Raw genomic sequence first — 21627 nt, forward strand, 5'->3', positions numbered from 1 at the left:
AAAACCCACTATATTATTTTTTTAAAATGCATTTATAGGGGTGCCTGTGTGGCTCAGTGGGTTGCATCCTACTTTTGATTTCCGCTCAAGTCATGATCTCAGGGTGTGAGATGGAGCCCCTCCATGGGCTCTGGGCTCAGTGCAGAGTCTGCTTCTCTCTCTCCTCCTCCCTCTGCCCCTCCCACCCCCCCTCCTTCCGAGCTCTTTCTAAAATAAGTAAATCTGTTTAAAAAAAGGAATTACCAATTTCTCTTCCTTAGAGAAAGTTTTTTTCCCTTTAAGTCTTTTGGCTTTTAAAGATATTACTCTGAAAGGGAGAAGCAGGGGCCCAGGGCTTGATTTGGGGCACGCAGGCACCAGGCAGGTGCGGTGCGGGGTAGTGGGGAGATAGTGAGGAGACCGCGCCTGGGGAGAGCGCCCGAGGCCAGAGTCCAGGAGGCGGGGAGAGAGCGGCCCCTTGGAGGCGGCTCCCGGGGCCACCTGCTTTTTGAGCCCGGGCTGCGGGGTGCAGACAGGGGGCGACCCGGGGCTGCTGGGTGCGGACAGGGGGTGACCCAGGGCTGCTGTGTGCGGGCAGGTGACCACCCGGGGCTGCTGGGTGTGAGCAGGTGACCACCCGGAGCTGCTGGTGCGGGCAGGGGGCGACCTGGGGCTGCTGGGTGCGGGGAGGGGGCGACCCGGGGCTGCTGGGTGCTGGCAGGTGACCACCCGGGGCTGCGGGCTGCGGGCAGGGGGCAACCCGGGGCTGCTGGGTGCTGGCAGGTGACCACCCGGGGCTGCTGGGTGCTGGTAGGTGACCACCCGGGGCTGCTGGGTGCTGGCAGGTGACCACCCAGGGCTGTGGGCTGCAGGCAGGTGACCACCCGGGGCTGCTGGGTGCGGGCAGGTGACCACCCGGGGCTGCTGGGTGCGGGCAGCATGCTGCGGCGGGTGGCGGCCGGGTGCGCCCGGGCTCTGGGCACGGGCGGGGGCGCGCGTCCTGCCTCGGGGCTCAGCCCCCCGGGCCGCAGCGCCAGCAGCGGGTCCCCCGATGCGTCCCGGAACCAGCCCCCCAGCTCCGAGTTCTTGGCTCGGCCGGTGGGCGTCTGCTCCATGATGCGGCTGCCGGTGCAAGCCTCCCCCGAGGGGCTGGACGCCGCCTTCGTCGGGGTGCCCCTGGACATTGGGACCTCCAACCGGCCCGGGGCCAGGTAAGGTCCCAAGGATTAGGGGCACGTGTCTGCACCGCCCGTGGCCACTGGGGGCGGAAGACAAGGGGACAGGCACCTGCGCTCACCCAGGGTGGGGTTGGCAGCTGGTGCGGGCTTCAGAGCTCCCATGGGGGGGAGGGAGGGGCTCGACACCTGTGTCATCCGTGGGTGACCGGAGCCTTCTCCACGCACTGCTTCCTGAGCCTCCTGGGACGGGAGCTTGGGCTTGCAGGGGCAGGGGACATCATTTCTGAGAACAGAGGAAACTGGATGCTCCTTCCCCAAACCATCTAGATGCCACTTGATAAAGAATTGCTCATATACAAGGCTTTTTTAAAAAAAATAAATTTTATTATTTTTGAGTAATCTCTACATCCAGTATGAGGCTCGAATTTACAACCCCGAGATCAAGAGTCCCACGCTCTACCTCTGCCAACTGAGCCAGCCAGGCACCCCAAAGTGTTTTTTCTAGGATCAAATTAAAATCTGTTTTCTTATTCAAGGAGCATCAGCTGTTTCTGATTCAGCTCAGCCACTTTACATCTAAGAGTCTGAAGTATAGATGCCATCATTTATTAAATGTCTCCTAAATGCAAGGCTCTTTGCGTAGATGACCTCACTCAATTCCTCCTAATCTGTAATCTGTAAAATTAGGAGACTGAGGCTCATGGAGATTAAGAAATTATCCAATGCCATTTAGTAAATTGGTGATGGGCGGGCTCCTAAATCTGTGCCTTTAATCTCTTCAAGTACACAGACTGGATCAGTGATTCGAGACCAGGGGTGATTTTGCCTCCAGGGGACATTGATGGTATCTGGAGGCCTTTTTGGTTATCCCAGCTTGCTACCGGCATCAGGGGAAACATCCTGCAAGGCACCCGATAGCGCCCCCCTCCCGCCAACATCAAGGATGCATCCAGCCCGGAGTGGGAGCAATGCAGAGGCGGAGAAATCCTGGGGTTCACAGGATGATTCTTCCTTTTCCAGATTTGGCCCCCGGCGGATCCGGGAAGAGTCAGTGCTGCTTCGGACAGCCAACCCTAGCACGGGGGCCCTCCCCTTCCAGTCCCTCATGGTTGCAGACCTAGGCGACGTGAATGTCAATCTCTACAACCTTCAGGACAGCTGCCGTCTAATTCGAGAGGCCTATGAGAAAATTGTAGCGGCTGGCTGTATTCCCCTGACCTTGGGTAATGGCATCTGCGTAGACAGGTGCAGCTCTGCACTGAGGGCTCGTTTATCGTGGGCCGGGGTGTAGCTGCTCCTTCAGGGCAAGCCACTATGAGTATGGAGACAGTGGGAAAGAGGATGTTTTTAATTTATTTGTTTTAACCCCTGGGGAGAGGATGTTTTCATTTTTGGACTAGTATGACTGACAGCGATGGACTAGGGTGGGGCAAGTGAGGGGTTCACCGTGGGGGGGTTGCCAAAAGGTCAACAATAAATATGATGGACGTTTCTCTTTGGCCTCAGGCTCCAGTATAGTTCAGAATAGCACTCTTACTGGTCCTGTCTTTAAAATTTGTCACAGAGGGGCGCCTGAGTGGCTCAGTCCGTTGGGCATCCGACTCTTGGTTTCCACTTAGGTCATGATCTCAGGGTCCTGGGATCGAGCCCTGTGTTTGACTCTAGGCTCAGCATGGAGTCCACTTGCCCATCTTCCTCTGTTCCTCCTCCAACTCGTGCTGTCTCTCTCACACAAATCCATAAATCTAAAAAAAAAAAAAAATTACCATGGAATTTTTTTTGCATTGACCTTGATTTTTAAAAGTATTACATCAAAATAGTATTTGTATTAATGACTGCATTTTTTCATGTCTCTTAAATTTGGCAAGTGCCTCTACCTACTTCACCTTTGTCCCATCCCTTGATTCCAGGCCGGGGGAAGGGTTACAATAGGAGCTCAGTTGTGAATTTTTAACTACTTCAAGGACATGTTTTTCTTTTTCTTCTTTCTTTCTTTCTTTCTTTCTTTCTTTCTTTCTTTCTTTCTTCTTTCTTTCTCTCTCTTTTTCCTTCCTTCCTTCCTTCCTTCCTTTCTTTCTTTCTTTCTTTCTTTTCTTTCTTTCTTTCTTTCTTTCTTTCTTTCTTTCTTTCTTTCTTTCTTTCTCTTTCTTTCTTTCTTTCTTTCTTTCTTTCTTTCTTTCTTTCTTTCTTTCTTTCTTTCTTTCTTTCTTTTCTTGAGAGAAAGACAGAAAGCTTGATGGAGCATGCACACCAGGAGATCAGGGTGGGGGTTGGAGGGGCAGAGGGAGAGAGAGCCTTGCCCACTCAGGGCTCCATCTCACAACCCTGAGATCATGACCTGAGCCGAGATCAAGAGTTGGACGCTCAACTGACTGAGCCACCCAGGGGCCTCTCAAGGACATCTCATTAAAAATGAGTTTATTTGAGAGAGAGCTGCAAAAGGGTGTTTTCTCCTCATCAAGGTCTCTATCAATCTATAGAACAACTTTCCCCTTGTCCTCCCCAGCCCCTCCTCCCCCCCACTCTTACATTTCTTTCTCTTCTAGTTCACAAATAGTTAAAATGACACAGGCCTTTTTCTAAATATCCAAGGGTGCTTTTGCCAAAAGAGAGGGCCGAGCCTGCAGAAGAACATCGTGGTGCTGAGTGTGATTTCTGGATGGCATGGTTTGAAAATCTCAGCTTCACCTCTCACTAGCTATTTATGCTTCATTTCCTCTCTTGTAAAATGGGAATAGCACTAGCAGCATCTCCCTCATTGTTTCGTGTGAGGGGCGTACAGTGCAAGTGCATATGAAGTGTCCGGCATCGTGACTTGCATATTTTAAGTTTCAATAATTGTAAGCTATTATTGCTATTAATAGTGATCATAGTAATACTTTTCTAGGCCCGAGCTGTCCTGTACAGTAGCCACTAGCCACGTATAGCTAAAAAAATTAGAATTAATTAAAATTAGATTAAATTAAAAATTCAGTTCCTGCATGGCATGAGCTATATTCCAGTAGGCACAGGTGGTTAGTGGCCACCATGCTGGCCAGTGCAGATAGAGAACATGCCCCTCATTGCAGAGAGTTCTATTGGACAGAGTTGTTCCAGGCATTTAACTGTAAGCTTTGTTTCCTTTTTTTTTTTTTTTTTTTAAGATTTCATTTATTATTTGAGAGAGAGAGAGTGAGAGAGCACAAGCAGGGGGAGGAGCAGAGGTAGAGACACAGGCCGAGGGAGAAGCAGGCTCCCTGTGGGGAGCCCAATGGGGGACTTGATCCCCGGACCCTGGGATTACACCTGGAGCCGAAGGCAGATGCTCAACCTCTGAGACCCCCCGGTGCTTCATTTTCCTCTTTTAAATGACAATGTAATCCCAAACATCCAGTGGTCATTTTCATATCACTGAACAAGATCTCGTGGAGGTGAGGTTATAGCTCTTCGGTCTAATCGAAAGGGTGGCACCATTGGGTCAGTGGAAGATGGCTCTATCGAATACACGGTCCTCTCATCTTATCCACATTCCAGATATTTTCTTCTTCCTCTTTGCAGGCGGAGATCACACAATCACATATCCTATATTGCAAGCGATGGCAAAAAAGTAAGTCTCAAGTGTCTGGGCGTACACAAGGGTTTCAAAATTCAGGAGCTGAGTTGTTTGCTGCTAGATGGTATCAAGTGACGTCTGCTGGCTCAGGTTATCTGGGGTGATAGGAAATTCCCGACTGAGTCGCTTCTGTGGATCAAAATTAAGGTCGAGCTCCAGGTGTCTCTGTCAGTCAGCAGCTGGGAGCCAAGACAACTTATTATTAACACTCGTGGCTCCCCTTGCTTGTCCTAGCTCTGCTCTGGTGTGCATGCTCAGCGTTTGTCTCTGTTTTTGGAAGATGGGGCCCTCGTGAGACACTCCACCCCAGTTCACTTCAGTTTCTGTTTTGCCTCAAAGACCAAATACACAAGGCTGTGACTTGCTGAGGAGAGGGCCTTGTTTCTTCCTGAAAGGGTCCCTCTCCCAGAGAACGAGAGAATGGATTTTCCAGTCGCAGAAGGTCTACCAGGGATTAACTGACTTTGGTTAATTAGTTTGAAAAAGAGGCAGAAGGTCCAAGGCGCTGGCAGATCCAGAATATGGGACGGATATGTGGGTAGCATTGTGGCTGTTGGTGGGTGGGTACTGGGTACAAGTCTTTTCTGGAAGCTGTGCTTGCTTAGCATTGATTTAGATTGTATGTTTCTTTTGGGTGGTTGGCGGGGTCATCGGAGATTATGGAGAGAGAGCTGGGTTGAAGCTGCTGCTTGGTGCCACAGCGGGAAGAAGCGGGGCTCTGATTAGTTCTGCAAGCTCCCCTGAGCCTCAGTCCTTCATTCTTATCTGCCCCGGGGCCTCTCTATCTCTAAGTGCAGAAAATTCTGGGTGGTAGGTCGTGGCTGGCAGCTAAAGCAAAGCGCGTGCCCATCTTCTGCTGGACTTCTCTGGCTTTATTATTCTGAGATGCTAAGTGATTTGAGGACAGAAACCACTAGCAAGGCTGGTTCTTGATGCCAGGTGTCCCGTGGCTATGAGTTGTCAGGTTTGGAAGTTCGGGTGGCCCAGAGGGCGGCCGTGCTCAGGTCCCCGAGGAGGCCTGGCCACTGAGCTGCCTGTTGTCACCAGGCATGGCCCCGTGGGGCTGCTGCATGTGGACGCCCACACGGACACGGCCGACAAGGCCCTGGGAGAGAAGGTCTATCACGGGACGCCCTTCCGCCGGTGCGTGGACGAGGGCCTCCTGGACTGCGAGCGCGTGGTGCAGGTCGGCATCCGGGGCTCCGCCACGACCTTGGATCCCTACAGATACAGCCGGAGCCAGGTGACAAAGTGCATTTCTCTGCCCTCCCGTGCCCCCGGCCTGCAAAGTGCATTTCTCTCCAGTGCCCGTTCCGTGGCGGGTGTGGATTCAACAGGAGCTTTGATGACCATGTTCAGAAAATTGGGGGGCGGGGGGCAAGTTTGCCTCCAGAGGACCGCGTGGAGGAGAGAGGGTGTTGTTAGTTGGTGAGGCCGAGGGGGCCTCTCATCGCTGGGCTGGGGGGACAGGCGGGAACACAGCAGCCTCTGGGCGGTGGCTGCCTGGGAAAAGGCCTGCAAGTGCCTGAACCCAAGGCCAGTGGCCACCTTTCTCGTTCTTGTCCTCACTCCCGATCGGCAGGGAGGCTTCTAGGTAACCACGAAGGACAAGATCCCACCAGGAAAGACTCAAGACCCCTGCTTTTGTTTTTGAAGATTATTTATTTATTTATTTATTTATTTATTTATTCATTCATTCATTCATTCATTCATTCATTCATTCGAGACCCAGAGGCAGAGACCCAGGCAGAGGGAGAAGCAGGCTCCCCGCGGGGAGCCCGATGGGGACTCGATCCCGGGACCCCGGGGTGACGGCCTGAGCCCAAGGCAGCCGCTCCACGGCTGAGCCCCCGGCGCCCCGACCCCCGCTTTCCGGGTGGGGAGGCCTGTGCCCTGCACGCTGTGCGGAGCCGCCCGCAGGAGCTTGCCCCGGCGGAGCCTCCCTGTGGCCCGGCCCCGGCCCCGGCGGCGTCAGCTTGGACTCACTCGTTGCTTCTTCCCCACCGGCCGTTCCTCCCTAACTCAGCGGTGAAGTGGGGGTGATGGTTCCCTGCTGGTGGGATCGGGGTCCCGTGTGCCAGCGCTCCGCTCCCCTCCCCGCCAGGGCTTCCGGGTGGTCCTGGCCGAGGACTGCTGGATGAAGTCGCTGGTCCCGCTGATGGCAGACGTGAGGCGGCAGATGGGGGGCAAGCCCCTTTATATCAGCTTTGACATCGACGGCCTGGATCCTGCCTACGCCCCAGGGACAGGAACACCTGAAATTGCGGGGCTCACCCCGAGTCAGGTGAGGAGGTTCCACCCGGGACGACTCCTGAGGGTGACGATTCCAAGGACTCGGGGTGGGTCTTCAGGGTCGGGACAGGGTTTTGCAAGCCTTTCCCGCACGCTGACCACTCTTGTAGGGTGAGGAGTGGGCAAGGACCCTGGCAAGGACTCTCGTTTCCTCTCGGGGTTATGATAGTCTGTTATTGGAGCTTTCTGCCCCTGATCCACCTGTGGTTGGTTCCTGGGGACACATTACAGCATCCCCTCTTAGAAACACGAGACTTAGCTTTCTGGGGTTGCTCATGATGGGATTAACCACCTACCATGGAACTTCAAGAGTTTTAGAAACATCCAAATAAAGCTCCCTTGAGGTGTGCTGAGTTAAACACAGGCGGGAACTGGAGGGTGGTTGTAATTGGAAGGCCAGCTCCGGGAGGGCAGGGCTTTTCTTTCATTTACTCCCCTATCCTCGGAGTCTAGCATAGTGCCTGACGCACAGAGCAGGAACTCCTGGGCGTTGGTGTGAGTGAGTGAAGACCACTTCCACTCGATCAGTTATCTCACCTCCTCTAAGAAAGGGGCCTTTTCGCAGCTACCTCTTCAAGGCCATTCTTGAAGTTCCAGTTCCCCTCAGGGAGATTTCTAACACACAGTCCTCATTCCTCAGCTTATCATTCTGGGCTTTTCACCGGCAGAGTGGAAACTTTTAGACAAAATGACCTCTTCCTACCATCCCCCTCACTTATTCTGTCTTCTGGCCACATCTAACTACTGGTATTTCTTTCCATCTTGGTGACTTTGCGTGTGTCTGTCTGTCTGGGCTGCCCTTCCCCTACTTATTTGCTTGGTCTATTCCTTGGGCTCTTTCCATCTTGGAGAGGGAGGACTTCCCCCAGCTCTTTGGGCTGTTTCATGGTATACTTTTCTACACTTGCTTTAAAAAACTTTTTTTCATAAGATTTTATTTTTTAAAGTAATCTCTACGCCCAACATGGAGCTTGAACTCACAACCCCGAGATCAAGAGTTGCATGCTCTACTGACTGAGCCAGCCAGGCTCCCCTACACTTGCTTTTCTAGAAGCCTTCAATGCACGATGTTGAAACAATTGGTTTGCTTGGTCTCATCAACACACAATGGAGCCCTTGGGAATAGGGGCTGTGCTTTGGCCATTTGTGTGCCCGGCTGTCGATAAATATTTACTGAGGAAAAGCAACAGTTCCAAGTCAAAGGGTGGGCATGCGTTGGGAGAGATCCACTGGAACCTCTGTGGTTGCTTTTCCTCGTGGATGGTTACTGCTGTGGACAACTCAGGCTTCGTCTTGGACAGGGGCTGGAAATCATCCGGGGTTGTCAAGGCCTGAATGTGGTGGGTTGTGACCTTGTGGAAGTTTCACCGCCCTACGATCCTTTTGGTGAGTAAATGAGAATACTAGGATCTGTGGGCAGCTCCTAGTTTAAATTATATTCATCTACTTGGTAAGTAGAAGATGGATGGGTCCTTTTGTATAACTCGGGAGCCTGCCGAGTATGTTCTGCAGTGGAGAAAATAAACCTATTACCGCACACCTTCCAAACGTGAGCTAATTAACAACACCCCGGGGAGGTGGCTGTTATTGGTTTGCCCGCCCAGCAGCAGAAGAGAACACCAGCCTGCAGTTTATTAGTAGGGTGGCATAGTTCCATCCCCCTTTGATATTTCATTGAAAAGTGAATTGTTGAGGTGTAAGTGGTTTAGGAGAGGTATTCGAAGCAGATGCCATCACAATAATTTCAACGTAGAGAAGCTTACAGACTTGGGCCTATTAACATCAGAGGGGAGGCGATTAAATACAATAGACACCATTTATTATAGGTTTTCCTTTGGGGGGTACGAATCTGTTTTCAGAGTAGAACAAAGAACCGTCTGATTTTCAGAAAACTATTTCTGAATGATGCTTGATGGAGAATATCAGGGAAAGCACATCCACAGGGTGGCTGGGTGGCCCAGAGAAGAGCATGGAAGTGGGCTGGGGAGTCTGGAAAGGGAAGAGGGCGGAGTACTGAGAGGCTCCAGCCTTAGGTTTTGTTTCTTTGTAGGAAACACGGCCCTCCTGGCTGCTAACCTGCTGTTTGAGATGCTGTGTGCTCTCCCCAAAGTGACAGTCGTCTGAACCTCGGGCTCTTCGAGATACAACAGGCTGTGTTGATGACAGTTCTCAAGGATTTATGCGCAAGCTGAGTCCTAGGCAACTCTGAGTACTCAGGAGTTTATTATGCCAGTACAACTTTCTGCTGAGAAATGTCCCTAGAGGCTGTAAAATCAGGGCGTTCAGTAGAATTCTAATCCAACGGCTAATATTTCTGTGGGGTTTGAGTCAACTATAAACAGAGAAGCACTTGTGCTGTTTTGATGAGATGGTGGAGGATTGGGCGGGGCGGGGGTGGGGGGGCAGGGAGCCAAGGAGCATTTGGTTCACGAAGATGATCTAAAAATTGGAGAAATGGAATAAAAAAGCCCTGTGACATAATACTGTATAAACATCCTGTATTTCTCTAGTTTCTTCCTTTACACTGTGGCTCCTCCTGAGGAACTCAGGGCTGCACCTGGGTTTTAGGACCACTGTGAACATAGAAAGTTTGAATGAAAGTAACTTGCAGATCCTAATAAAGAAACTTGCCACTTAGAAGCCCAGGAGGGTGCATGAAATGTCTTTTCAGCCAGACATCAGGTGGCCTCCAAAGAGCCCTTGGTGACACTTCCCTAACCCACTCCCCGTCTCAGTTTCGCATTCTCTCCTCTTGGAGCTGATACATCCTCCCTGAGGCAACTCCTGAAATCTGCAGCGAAGACTGAGGCGTGTGTCATGTGCAAATTGTTTCATTGCTAAGGTGTCCACAAATCATCACCTCCCAATGCAAGAGCCACGTGTAATCATCACACATTAAAATAGTTTATTTGTTTCCAGTCTGTAATATTCTTAAAACAAAAATAACATCAGCTTCAGTGCCTGTTCACAATACAAAACAAAAACAACATAAAAAAGACACCATTTGCCAAATAAGTTATTTGTTCCTAAGAGTATCAAAAGTGCAAAATATTCACCTTCTTTTCAGATCGGTCTCTAAAGCTCCATCCTCCTCCTCGACAAGCTCAACGGACAGATTCAGCAGCTGCCACACTGCATTTGTGTTCAAGGGACAAGGTGAGGCATTTGGATGTGAGCAATATTTCATCTGCAAAGATAGTCTGCATCGGCATTTAAAGAATTTTACTTGGGAAAAAAGTTTGAGTGTTTGCTTCTCATCTCTTTTCCCAAACAAAGCATGTCAATTAAAAAACACATTCAGATTTCATTGCTTTTTTAAAACAGGAAAACATGCATGTGCTGGATGAGGAGGAAATAAACCCATTACTTTGAAAAGTACGACCAAATTTTCAGGGTCAGTAACTGATGGCAGAGAGAGACCATGGTGCCTCAACAGAGGTCAGGGCAGTCTTGCTCACTGAAATGCTGCTGGCTCAGACCTGACAATCTCTTAGACAAATTATGCCACCAGCACCTGGATGATAAAAAAAAACCCAAAAAACAAAAAAACAACTTTGTAAGTAGTTGTGTATTCTACAAAGACTTGTTTTAGGCCAATTTTCATCCCCATCTGCTAAATAGGATGCATGGGCTCTACCAACCAGAAGAGCCTACTTCTAAAGACAGAACAATGCTGTCAGACTCAAGATATTCAAAGACCAGGAGGTTCACTTAAAACCAAAATTAGGTCTGTGTGATTCCACACAAGAGAAGGAGAGATGGTGGCATTGGCTGAGCATGACGATGGCTCATACATTTGACACAACAGTAAACAAATTCATGGAAACATTCAGGAGGAAAGGCTTGGGTGGTCAAGGGCCATGTTCAATGTAAAGTAGAACCTTCCTAGTGTCCTCTTGGGGGACATCTCTCCCAGCCCTGAACAGACCTGTGGAAGAAATTTTGGACTGAAAAATTCTCCAGGAATGTTTTTAATCCTATCTATTCTCACTTTCCTTTCTTAGTACAAATGGAGGGTGCAGCTGTCTGTCTGAAGGTGCTTTTTATTTTAATGAGACACATTTTTGAAATGAACAAATCTGGTGGTGGGGGGGCTGGTTTTCATAAATTAAGGTCAGGGATCCCATTAGTACTAGAAATTAAAAACCCACCACTGAACCAAAATACTACTCACATCAGCAACTTGGCCATCAAAGACCAAGAAAATAATTTTGAGGCTGGTGCATCAAGGAGCCAAATGAATCCCTTAATCACGCCTGCCTAGGACAGGTGCCAGGAGACATGGCATTCAGAGTAAGTGTCCAATTTTTAGAGGATCATGTGGTGGGGGTGTGGGGGTGTGTGTGTGGGGGAAGCCTGGCAGTGATTTTTCTTTCTTTCTTTCTTTCTTTTTTTTTTTTTTCTTTAAATAAAGCTATAGACTCCATGGAAACCATAGGAATTCCTGGGCTTAAATGATTTATTACTTGCCACTGTAGCTCAATATTTGGATTATTCAGGATCCAAATGGCTTAGTTTAAAGCAATGATGATTAAAGAAATACTAACTTAGTAGATGTCCCATCACTGACTCTGACACTTTGCTTTACAAAAGGGCAATTTTCTTTGACATCTGAACCGACCACTCTTTGAAGCTGCTCAAACTCCACTGGTGGTTTTGCCCTTAAAAAAAGAGAGAGAAAAAAAAGGCAAACTCTCTAACTGGCAGGTGTGCTCCACTGCGCACTGGAGTTCTGGAAGCTGGGGTGCTGTTGGTAGATCGGACCGTGTTAGTGGTAGGGCGGCTGGGAGTTGAGAGTGAAAGCAATTGAGATACCACGATATAGGCCAGAAGCTCAAAGGAAGCCTTTTGCCAAACAGGGTTCTAGAACAAGTCTTGGCTCGCTTGTCACAAAAGAGGGCTCAAAGTTACAGCACTTTTGGGGTAACAGTGTTCAAAATACAATTGCTGAGAAATTTTTAAGTTCCTTGATACAAAGACATGTCTGGTATTTTACTAAAGAGACACCACTGGAGTGAAGAGGTTCCTCGAGCCTGACTCCTGGCAGGCGGGGAAAAGGTGTCTTCGGTTTAACATCTACTGGGTTATAGCAGCTTATCTCTACGTCCAGAGAACAAGATTACAAATTATGGCTCCTAAGATTCATACCCTAAAATTGACAGAGGCAGAAAGGCGTGTGAAAACATACACGTAAATGGCTCAAAGTCGTTACAGTACTTCTTGCGGAGCAGACCGTTCCGGGCTACATTTAGCGCTGGGGCAGGCGGCTGCTGGGCCGCTACGGGGTCACCTCCATCACCACCCAGCCCTCTGTTCTCTTGGGAAGAAAACCACACTCCCTTGCAGGACCCCCACTTATCCCTAGTTTTTTTTAAACTGTGGCTGGCAAATTGCTGGCAGGGGGATACTCCCCAAATATACTTTTAGCCACTGACTACCAGAAAAACTACCAAATGGGAGATTGCTTGGAAGCAGGCCCCATGAGGATGCAGGGCCTGGAAGCTGCTGCGGGCCGTCCCACTGACACAGCATGCGCTGGGCGGAAGCACAGCGGGGGCGGGGTCCCCACCAGCACTCCAGGCTCGCGGGGTTCCTGCTGCAGGCCAGCGCCCTGTGCTTCTCCCACAGCACAGGGACAGGACCGGGCAGGGTGACGTGAGCACGTGACAGGGATGACAAAGGAAGGGGGAATGAGCAGTCTACTTTAAATAGTGCGGCATTCAAACGAGGGGGAAAAAAACCCAAAGGAAAATATTTCGATCTAGGGAATTCAGCTTGAGGTGTTTTTCACTCCTAGGTTAGAATGGGACAAAGGAAAGATTCTTCTAGCCGTTGTTCTGGAAGAATAATCTAGAATCTATTCTCTGTCCGTGGTGATAGGTTGAGTCCTGAAAAGACCTGTTCCCGGGGGCCTATTAAAAAGCCGGAAGAGTTAAAGTCTCTCTTGAGCTCCTTCAGTCTAACTCAGGCCACGACGGGATATAGAACCTCTGCAAGGAGCCTTCGAGCAGGCGCTCCATCCATAAGGACAACTTGCTCAACTTCCCTTTGATGGGCCTGGGTCCAAGGCCGCAGGAGGATTTCCCTCGCGAGTCGCCCAGATGGAGGGAAGAGTCCAGATCACTGCACGACCCCAGGGCTTCCTCCTCTTCCACTGCCTTCTGGGGCTTGAAGAGACAGAAGTACTTCTTGTGGCCATTCAGAGCCAGCACGTAACCTGTGTAGTCACGTTCCATGAAATGCTTGTCATACTGGTTGGGGATCGGGGCTGCATCCTGAGCAAATTCTAGTAAGTATTCCAGCCATTCTCTGTGTTTATCTAGACTCAGGAAGGAGAAGTGCAGGCAGCTACTCCTGTCGGAAGAACACAGTGAAGATGTAGGGAAGAGCCCGCACGCTCAACTGCAGGGGACGTAACCCGTCAGTCAGACCTCCAGCACCAGGGGGAGGCTCTGTGCTGGATGGGGCCCAAATATGGAAAGGATGGAGGATTCTGGTGGGACGTGAGGGCTTCCGTAACAGTTGTAACACTCTGCTCACCCATCTCCCTCCCCGTCCCTGCCGGGTGCCAGTTATGCCACTCTTGGTGTCTGGCTTCAGGAAACCCTTGAGAGCTAGCGTGAGAGTTCCCTGAGAGGCTCACGGAAGAGGACTGAGGTCAAGGTCTTCTGTTCAGAGGCACAGGGACACGAAGTCAGGGGGAGAAAGACCCCCCAACGGTAGCTAAGATTTCTGGGTTTGAAAGGCCACGGCCAACATCTCACCGCATGTGCGAAGAAAGCCCCTCATGGTCAAGGAGGAAAGAACATAATTCTCCTCTGGTCCCCTCCTCCCCCAAATGTGCACGTTCTCTCCTTTCCCTCGCTCGCCCCCGAGCTTACCCAGTGAACGTGTAGACCTCCAAAGCGAATTTCTGTAGTAGGCTGGTCTTGGTGGAATTTGATAGGATGAGGACTACGTTCATGTGGCCTGGCCTCAGGCGGACCAGGTTACTGGTGTATGTGACATCTGTGAGCTCAGTTACCTCCACAAAGCCTTTTTTAGGAATCCTGCTGTGGAGAAGAGGTGAGGGATTATGATGTTATCAGGACAGGAGAATGCCATTGCTTTGAAAAGAAACAAGGGGAAGAAAATGCTATGTTCAACCAGACTAGCTATGTTATTTAATATTCTAGACTCCCCCTTGGTGTCCTGGGCCCATAAAGACCCTTTCAGATGCTGCTGTTCAGTAGGTGTAGAAGCAGCTTTAGGGGAGGATGAAGGTAGTCCACACGGTTATGGGGCTGCAGCCTTCTCTGCTTCTGGCTCGTCTAGCGTCTCTGACAGGCTCTGCTTCCTGTCCCCATCAGGAAGTTTGAGACTGCGAGGCGGAAGGTACTGAGGAGAACAGAAGGAGGTCCTGTGTCTAGATGCCTACAGGGTCTCAGAAACACTAACCAGCAGCTGACTTTTCCCTCACATGTCACACACGAGGAGGTGACCCGCGTGCTCATATCTATGAGGTTCGTGGAGGCCACGCTATCTGACTGCGCGCCTGTGGCTCTCCTGCCCCATGGGGTTGCGGGTGGGTGTGTGGTTAGAGAAACCTGCTGTTTTCTTTCTTTCTTTTTTTTTTTTTTAAGATATTTTTTGTTTATTTATTCATTCATGATAGACAGAGAGAGAAAGAGGAGGCAGAGACACAGGCAGAGGGAGAAGCAGGCTCCATCCCGGGGGCCCGATGTGGGACCTGATCCCAGGACTCCAGGATCACACCCTGGGCCAAAGGCAGGCGCTGAACCGCTGAGCCACCCAGGGATCCCAACCTGCTGTTTTCTTTGGCGAAGCTTGGCTCGGTCTTCCCGGCCTTCTCATGGGCTTCCTCTTTATCTGGAGGGTTTGATTCTCGCTCATCGTTTGAGTCACTAAAGTAAGAAACGAGGTGTTTTATAAAAGAAATAGTACCAACAACCCCGAGGCCTGGGGCCCGCCCCTGAGAAGTTGCTCTGAGAAGCCAGGGAGGCATTTACCTGAAAGCCTGAACGATGACGGTGCCGAAGAGGATGAAGAGGGCGGAGAAGACCAGGGAGAGAAGGGGCATCATCTCCCGCCTGAAACGAAGTTAAGCTCTGGTCAGCTCTAGAAACGCTGCTGCGGTCTGTCCGTTGATGACATTAGGTTTCTTCTCTTTGGCTCAAACAAAACCAAGAACCCAAACCGAAAGGCTTTCATATCAATAAACATTTTCTAGTTTCATGTAATAAAGGTTTTTCTTTGAGGGTGAGGGTGGTGGTGGGGGAAGCAGAGGCTTTTCCCTCACTGTTTTCATTCAGATTGCTTATGCTTATTCTAGAAGTTTGTCTCAACGTAATAGGCTGTGCTTAAGTTCCATGGAAGGAAATACAGGATTTACATTGTGAATGTGAAAGAACATTCTGACGTCAAGGATGGTTTCAGTGATTAAAAAGTCTGTGGAATTATTTCCTTCGATTTTTTTTCCTGGCTGGAATAAATCAGACATGGCCCTGGGGGCAGAGGAGGAAGAACAAGCTGACCTTCCACAGTGCCATCTAGGACTGGGGCTCTAAAATTTTATTCACCCATAAACATGCATCAAAGGCCTGCTATTTTTTAGGAGCTGTGCTGGGTGCCAGGAATCACAAACATGAACCAGATGCGGTTCTACCCTTCGGGAGCTCACAGTATCACTGGGGGTGGGAGTGGGATAGCTCTCCCTCGTCTGGCTAGCTCACCGACTGGCTTGGACACCTCTGCACTGGCCTCCATGTGGGTCAGGCCCTGGGCTGGGTGCCAGGGGTGCTCTGATGAAGAGGACAGGCCCAGGGGGAGAGGGTCCATTAGCAACTATGTAAAAAATGAAGTTACCGAAAGAAAGAAAAGGCTGCGGGGAGGAAGGGCGCCTGGCTGGCTCAGTCGGTTAAGCGTCTGCCTTCAGCTCAGGACACGATCCCGGGGTCCTGGGATCGAGCCCTGCATAGCATCAGGCTCCGTGCTCAGCAGGCAGCCTGCTTCTCCCTTTCCCTCTGCCCCGCTCCCCCTGTTGCCTCACCTCCCCCACGGCTCGTGCTCTCTCTCTGATAAATAAATAAAATCTTAAAAAAAAAAAAAAAAGAAAAAAGGACCGGTTATAGAAAATGTGTAAACATTCTTCCACTTGCCTGTGTTGCATAGACACTGAAATCAAAGAAACCTAGACTCTTTTCAAGAGAAAAACTGTGGTTCTACTATCAATGGAGAAGAAGAAATTCAAATAGGGACCTCCCCTCACCAAAAAAAAAAAAAAAAGAAAGAAAGAAAGAAGAAGAGGAGGAAGAAATTCAGTCTAGCAATATTCCTACCAGTTGTTGTGAAATATGCTGTCCCAGCAGTCTGAGATGTAGTCCGAAGCGGAGTAGAACCACCGGAGGAGAAAGATCTGTTGAGGGAGAAAATGCCGGTCAGGATGGAGCCCCCGAGCCCAGGTGGGAGAAGTCCTCGCCCGACACGGTGGCTCGCCCGCCTCAGCAGCCCTGCCTGGCGCCCCGTCTCCCGGGCCACATGCTTACAGGGGCAAGCTCATCGGTCAGGTCGGGGAGCACGGCTTCCGAGGACAGCAGAGCGGGGTCTCTGCGCAGCTGGTCCAGATAGCCCAAAAGCGTGAGTTTATCACTCTCACTCCCTGTCCAGGGAGCCTCGAGGGTTTTATACACCACCCTTCCTCCTGTGGTGCGCCTTTCCAAGATCGACACCTAGGGGGAAAAGAGAGGAAACCATTAGAGAAGTCTTTAAGTTTGTTTTTTTTTTCTTCGGGGAGGATGGGAAAAAGGATCCAATGCAGTTAGCAATAAGCTTGAGCACAAATACAGATGGGTATAAAATACGCGCAAGAGACTGCAGTTATTTTCTGACAAAGGAAACTATGTTTATGATGACTTTCCAAAGCTTCTGCTAAAAGTTAAAGCTCTTTCTTATGAGAAGACTTTTCCCTACAAGCTCTGACTTATTATCTATAAGGAACTTTTGTTTTAGAGAGATTTTCCATGATTACCAAAATGATGACAAAGACACAGAATTTAATGCTTCTGTAGAGAGATGACAAAAGAGGGGAAGGGAAGGAGAGAGCAATCAAAATGAAGTGAAATGAAAGAAGCAGAAGTAAAGGAGAGAGATTTTACTGGTAGCCGAAGGAAGATTTTACACACTAGGTACTCATAGGAAAGATGTTTTCTGTGAAGGTCGAAGGCTGAAAATCTAGGAGGTGAAATCACCAGGGTTTCAAACCTGTTTCAAGATTAGGCTTTCAAAACAGGCTCAGACATTTCTGGATTTCCTGAAATCTGTACTCAAAACACCCAAAGAAAGAGGAAACAGCATTCAGGTGCCATAAGCTTGTCAAGAACTTGGAAGAAGAGAATCCATGACTCACCGCTGATTTTCCTTGAAACGTATCACTGTCTGGTACTAAGGTGTTGGCAAACTCCTGCTGCCGGTTGCTGTACACGTGCACGAATCTCACTGTGTCTTTTGTGTTTGCCAGGGCAAAGGACAGGAAAGCATCAAAGGGTTTGCTCAACTTGGCAGCCTCGGCAGTCAGTAAAACCACACAGTACCTGCACAACGACAGAAGACTTTCTAATCAGTCTCCGAGGCCGAGGCTGGACCCCTTGATGGTAAGAGAAGGTGAAGAGGAGGCGCATTGTTCTAGAGAAGTGAATACATCTTACTGATGGAAGCTGCACAGTGGCAGTCTCTCACGAGAGCAGCTTTCCAAATCATCAATGACCTGCTTCTTCTCCCGACTGGTGATGCCATCCCCAAACCAAACTTTATCACACTTAGGAATTTCTTGTAGGCAATGGCCTCTGAATCCTTGATGCAGAAGGGATTTCAGAAGCCACCTGTTATTCTGTTTCCATCACAGACTGGGCTGGTCAATCCTATCTTGGGCCAGAGGTCTCTGAACCTCACTCTGAAGGGCTTCCTTTGCAAAGGCAAGTTTAGCTAATCACTCATTCAGTTTCCCAAATGTTTAGGGAACGCTTACTATGTGCCAGGTAAGACGGACAACGTTCTTGCCCTGGTGGAGCTTATATTCTGGTAGGGAAGACAGACGACAAATAAATACATAGTGACAAGTGTTATGAAAAAGAAGAGGAGAAAGAGTCCAGGGTGGGGTGGGAGTCCTGCTCCATCAGACAGATTGCTCAGGGACATGTCACCTCTCAGACAGCAAAGACCTGAATGGGGTGCCATACGGGGAAAGGGGTCAGGGCGTTCCAGGCAGAGAGAACTGTGAGCGTGAAGACCCATCAATGGAGAGAGACTGGACCCAATGCATGTTCTAGCAAGCTCACTGGCTGCTGTGTGGAGAACTGCCTGGAAGGCATAAGAGGGGAATGGAATGGAAGCAGAGTCTGGTAAGAAGGCTAGCACAGTCGCTCTCCAAAGGCGACAGTGGTTAAAAAAAAAAAAAAAAAAAAGGTGAGAACTGCAATGGATCTGGGCTATTTTCTGAAGGCCGTGCTCATCACAATTCTTAGAGTCCCTGATATTCTTCTTTATATCAAATTAAAGTCTTTCTTCTCTCTTGGTCTTATAAAGGCATCAGAAAAATCTGGAAACATGGGGAATGTCTCACTTTAAACAATATCTTAGTTATATTTTTCAAATAAGATGACCAGGATGCTTTCCTTCCTTCCAAATCTAGACACATTTCACAATGATATTGCCCTATATTCAGGGCACCTGGGTGGCTCAGTGGTTGAGCGTCTGCCTTTGGCTCAGGTTGTGCTCTTGGGGTCCTGGGATCAAGTCCCGCACTGGGCTCCCCATAGGGAGCCTGCTTCTCCCTCTGCCTATGTCTCTGCCTCTCTGTGTCTCTCATGAATAAAATCTTAAAAAAAAAATAGCCCTACATTTAAAGCCATTGATTCATTAATCTGAAGGATCTCTAATAAATATTTTCCCTGCATTGCTAGACTTTTTAGTTACTATGTATGAATATGCCTCAGCCTTCCCATTTCTAGCTAATCATTTGAACCTTTCCTCGGTGTCCTACACTTCCCTAGGGTTAGCACATTCCCAGCTCTCATCCCTGGCCTCTGAAGGCTTGGCCTGCCTGGGACACTCTAGTAGGAGCAATGACTCGCTCAGATCCATGCTTCTTTAAAGTGAGCCAGCCTCTCCCCAACAGCTAGCTAAAGGCTACTTACCCTTCTGGCCTCAGCTAAAAAGTTTATGAATTAGGGAAATCTTCTCTGCCCCTGGGCCAGGCTGGCACCCTGGATTTATACCCCCCACTACTAGTAAAGAGTGAATTCTGATGTCACAGGTAGACTTTTCATTGCCCTTTTAGAGAAATGCGACGTGGCTTCTCACTGCAGTGACAAGCAGAGGCAAAGCCTGGAGTCCTTACTTCCTCTGCCGGTGAGACCGTTTCACGGGGCAGAGTTCATGGAACAATCTCTGGCTGGTGAGTCTGGCTGCCAGAAGATACTTGTTTTGTGTGATGAAGTCGTCAATGACCTGTTTCTTCATACCTCGGGCCTGCAGGAAAAAAAACAAGAAACAGTTGATTTTTATTCACTTTTCTCATTGGAAATCGGCTTTACTTTAGAAGCTTAAAAAAACAATGTAGCTGTACCATGATATTGTAATAGCCTGGTATGCGGACAGATGGGAGCCACACTTGTGGTGAGCACAGGATATAGAGAAGCTGAATCACTATCCTGTATACCCGAAACTAATGTCACATTGTATGTAAACTAGACTCAAAGACTATACTTTCAGGGATCATTTCTATAGTTTGTATGTAAACTAGACTCAAAGAAAAAAATTATGAAAAAAAAAAAAAGAACAGGAAAAAAATGTGGCTGACCCCGGCTACAGTCAACAATACAACAAATAAGACACATCTGTTTGGACACATAAAACTGGTGACCTCTTTCCACAGTGTAGGATTGGAAGCAGTGATGGAGCTATTTCAGGTCAAAGGAAAATCAAGTGCCCTTTCCACTGCAGAATTTTTGTATATGGCTTTATGCTGGCAGCTTTAAAAAGTCATTTTTTAAAAAAGATTTTAAGTATTAGGCTCCACACCCAATGTGGGGCTCAAACTCATGACCCCAAGATCTAGAGTCACATGTCCTACCAACTCAGCCCAGCCGGGCATCCCTAAAAAGTCATTTTCAATTTCAGGCAAACTGATTTCCACTTATGATTGGCAGCAAACTGAATAATTAAAAAACTCCAAAGTAACAAAATTACTAGGTATAAAAGGCAGACTACAAAACTATGATGGCCACTTTGTTATTCCTAATTTTTGTACATTTTGAAGGACTGAAGTTATATATACAGTAGGTTGTCTGTATCAACTGTTAACTAGAAAATCCCTATATGTTAAGGAACACACTCTGAATAACCTACTTATCTAAGAAGAGCCTATCAGACATTAATACTCTGATTTTTTAAAAAAATATTTATTTGACAGAGAACAAGTGAGAAGGACAGAGGGAGAGAGAGAGGGAATCTCAAGGGGACTCTGCTGAGCATGGAGCCCGACACGGGGCTCGATCCCAGGACCCTGAGATCATGACCTGAGCCAAAACCAAGAGTCAGATGCTTAACCAACTGTACCACTCAGGCATTCCATGAATTTGAAGGACCCATGAAAGTACTATTTATAAACCCTGGAGTGAAAATAAAGCCATACTTGGAGGATAATGTTACAGTGAATAAAACAGAAATTAATGACCTAGATGCCCATATCAAGAAGTTAAAAAGAAATAGCAAAAAATATGAAAGGGGGAAGAAGGGAATAATAAAGATAAAAACGGAGATCCACAAAGCAAAAACAAACATAGAAAAAGAAGAAGAAACAAAGAATTAACAAAGCCAAAACTGGCTCTCTGGGAGAGCTAATAAAATTGACAAACCTCTGGTAAAACCCATCATACAAACAGGAGAGAAAACACAAATAACCATTATCAAAGATGACAAGCAGGAATCACCATCTGTGTTGTAAAAGTTAAAAGAAAAAGTCATTTAGATTTGAAAATTTAGATGAATAGAAAAACTTCTAGAATAATAGAGCAGTATCTGAAAAAACAGAAATCTTAAATAGTTGTGTAACCGTTAAAGAAGGTGAACCCGTGGCAGAGATCTTTCCTTAAACACAAACTCAAGGCCCAGATGGTGTTACAGATGGTTTTGATGAAACTTTCAAGAGGACAATCCAATCTTACATAAAGTCTTCCTGAGAATAGAAAAAGGGAGAACGCACCCACCTCCCTTCATGATGCAAAGCCTCACATGGGCATCAGGAGAAAGAAAAGTCAGAAGTCAACCTCACTTCTGAACACAAATGCAAAAAATCCTCAACAAAATGTTATTAGCAAACTGAATTCAGCAATCTGTTGAAAGCATAATACAAGTTACGATCCTGTTGGACTTATCTGATGAACTCAAATTAGGTTTAATATTAGAAAATGAATTATTGTATTTAGCACATTTTTTTTTTTATTTAGCACATTTTAGAAGATGAAAGATAAAGAGGAAATCAGGATAATCTCAACAACTGTGGAAAAAACCGTTTGATAAAAACCAGTA

General features: G+C 48.3%; 2 protein-coding genes and 1 long non-coding RNA gene across 7 annotated transcripts in view; 2 read left to right on the top strand and 1 right to left on the bottom strand.

The window, feature by feature from the left end:
• The first annotated feature begins 697 nt into the window (after window positions 1–697).
• On the top strand, window positions 698–9433 carry AGMAT (agmatinase). 2 transcript variants are annotated; one of them, XM_049106962.1, is made up of 8 exons: window positions 713–855; window positions 887–1190; window positions 2178–2380; window positions 4695–4743; window positions 5797–5992; window positions 6854–7033; window positions 8343–8427; window positions 9092–9433. In XM_049106962.1, the coding sequence occupies exons 2-8, from the start codon at window positions 919–921 to the stop codon at window positions 9163–9165; spliced, it is 1059 nt and encodes a 352-aa protein (XP_048962919.1). In that variant the 5' UTR covers window positions 713–855; window positions 887–918; the 3' UTR covers window positions 9166–9433. The 2 variants fall into 2 exon arrangements, with proteins under 2 accessions (XP_025302951.3, XP_048962919.1); XM_025447166.3 differs by having other exon boundaries at window positions 698–1190.
• Window positions 9434–9923: 490 nt separating this feature from the next.
• The window catches only part of DNAJC16 (DnaJ heat shock protein family (Hsp40) member C16), a 41462-nt gene continuing 29758 nt past the window's right edge, over window positions 9924–21627 (bottom strand). For 3 of the 4 annotated variants that reach the window (XM_025447164.3, XM_025447165.3, XM_025447162.3), the window contains 8 exons: window positions 19436–19566; window positions 17447–17630; window positions 16587–16769; window positions 16380–16456; window positions 15051–15131; window positions 14847–14945; window positions 13923–14093; window positions 9924–13395 (listed from right to left, as the gene is read on the bottom strand). In XM_025447164.3, coding sequence (XP_025302949.1) covers window positions 12996–13395; window positions 13923–14093; window positions 14847–14945; window positions 15051–15131; window positions 16380–16456; window positions 16587–16769; window positions 17447–17630; window positions 19436–19566 — 1326 coding nt within the window. In that variant the 3' untranslated portion in view covers window positions 9924–12995. The remainder of the gene's footprint in view (window positions 13396–13922; window positions 14094–14846; window positions 14946–15050; window positions 15132–16379; window positions 16457–16586; window positions 16770–17446; window positions 17631–19435; window positions 19567–21627) is intronic. The other variant, XM_049106956.1, reaches the window with a different exon arrangement.
• LOC118353890 (uncharacterized) lies at window positions 14090–15285 on the top strand. Its single transcript, XR_004813434.2, has 2 exons — window positions 14090–14543; window positions 14696–15285. It is a non-coding gene; the product is annotated as an uncharacterized LOC118353890 (long non-coding RNA).

The sequence above is a fragment of the Canis lupus genome, chromosome 2 (assembly GCF_003254725.2).
Source record: "Canis lupus dingo isolate Sandy chromosome 2, ASM325472v2, whole genome shotgun sequence".
NCBI classification, from domain to species: domain Eukaryota; kingdom Metazoa; phylum Chordata; class Mammalia; order Carnivora; family Canidae; genus Canis; species Canis lupus.

Bases quoted from the DNA above. Each gene is read 5' to 3' on its own strand.
- AGMAT (XM_025447166.3), top strand. From the start codon at position 919: ATGCTGCGGCGGGTGGCGGCCGGGTGCGCCCGGGCTCTGGGCACGGGC. The intron at 1,191-2,177 runs GTAAGGTCCCAA...TTCCTTTTCCAG, and splicing joins TCCAACCGGCCCGGGGCCAG to ATTTGGCCCCCGGCGGATCC. The intron at 4,744-5,796 runs GTAAGTCTCAAG...TGTTGTCACCAG, and splicing joins TTGCAAGCGATGGCAAAAAA to GCATGGCCCCGTGGGGCTGC.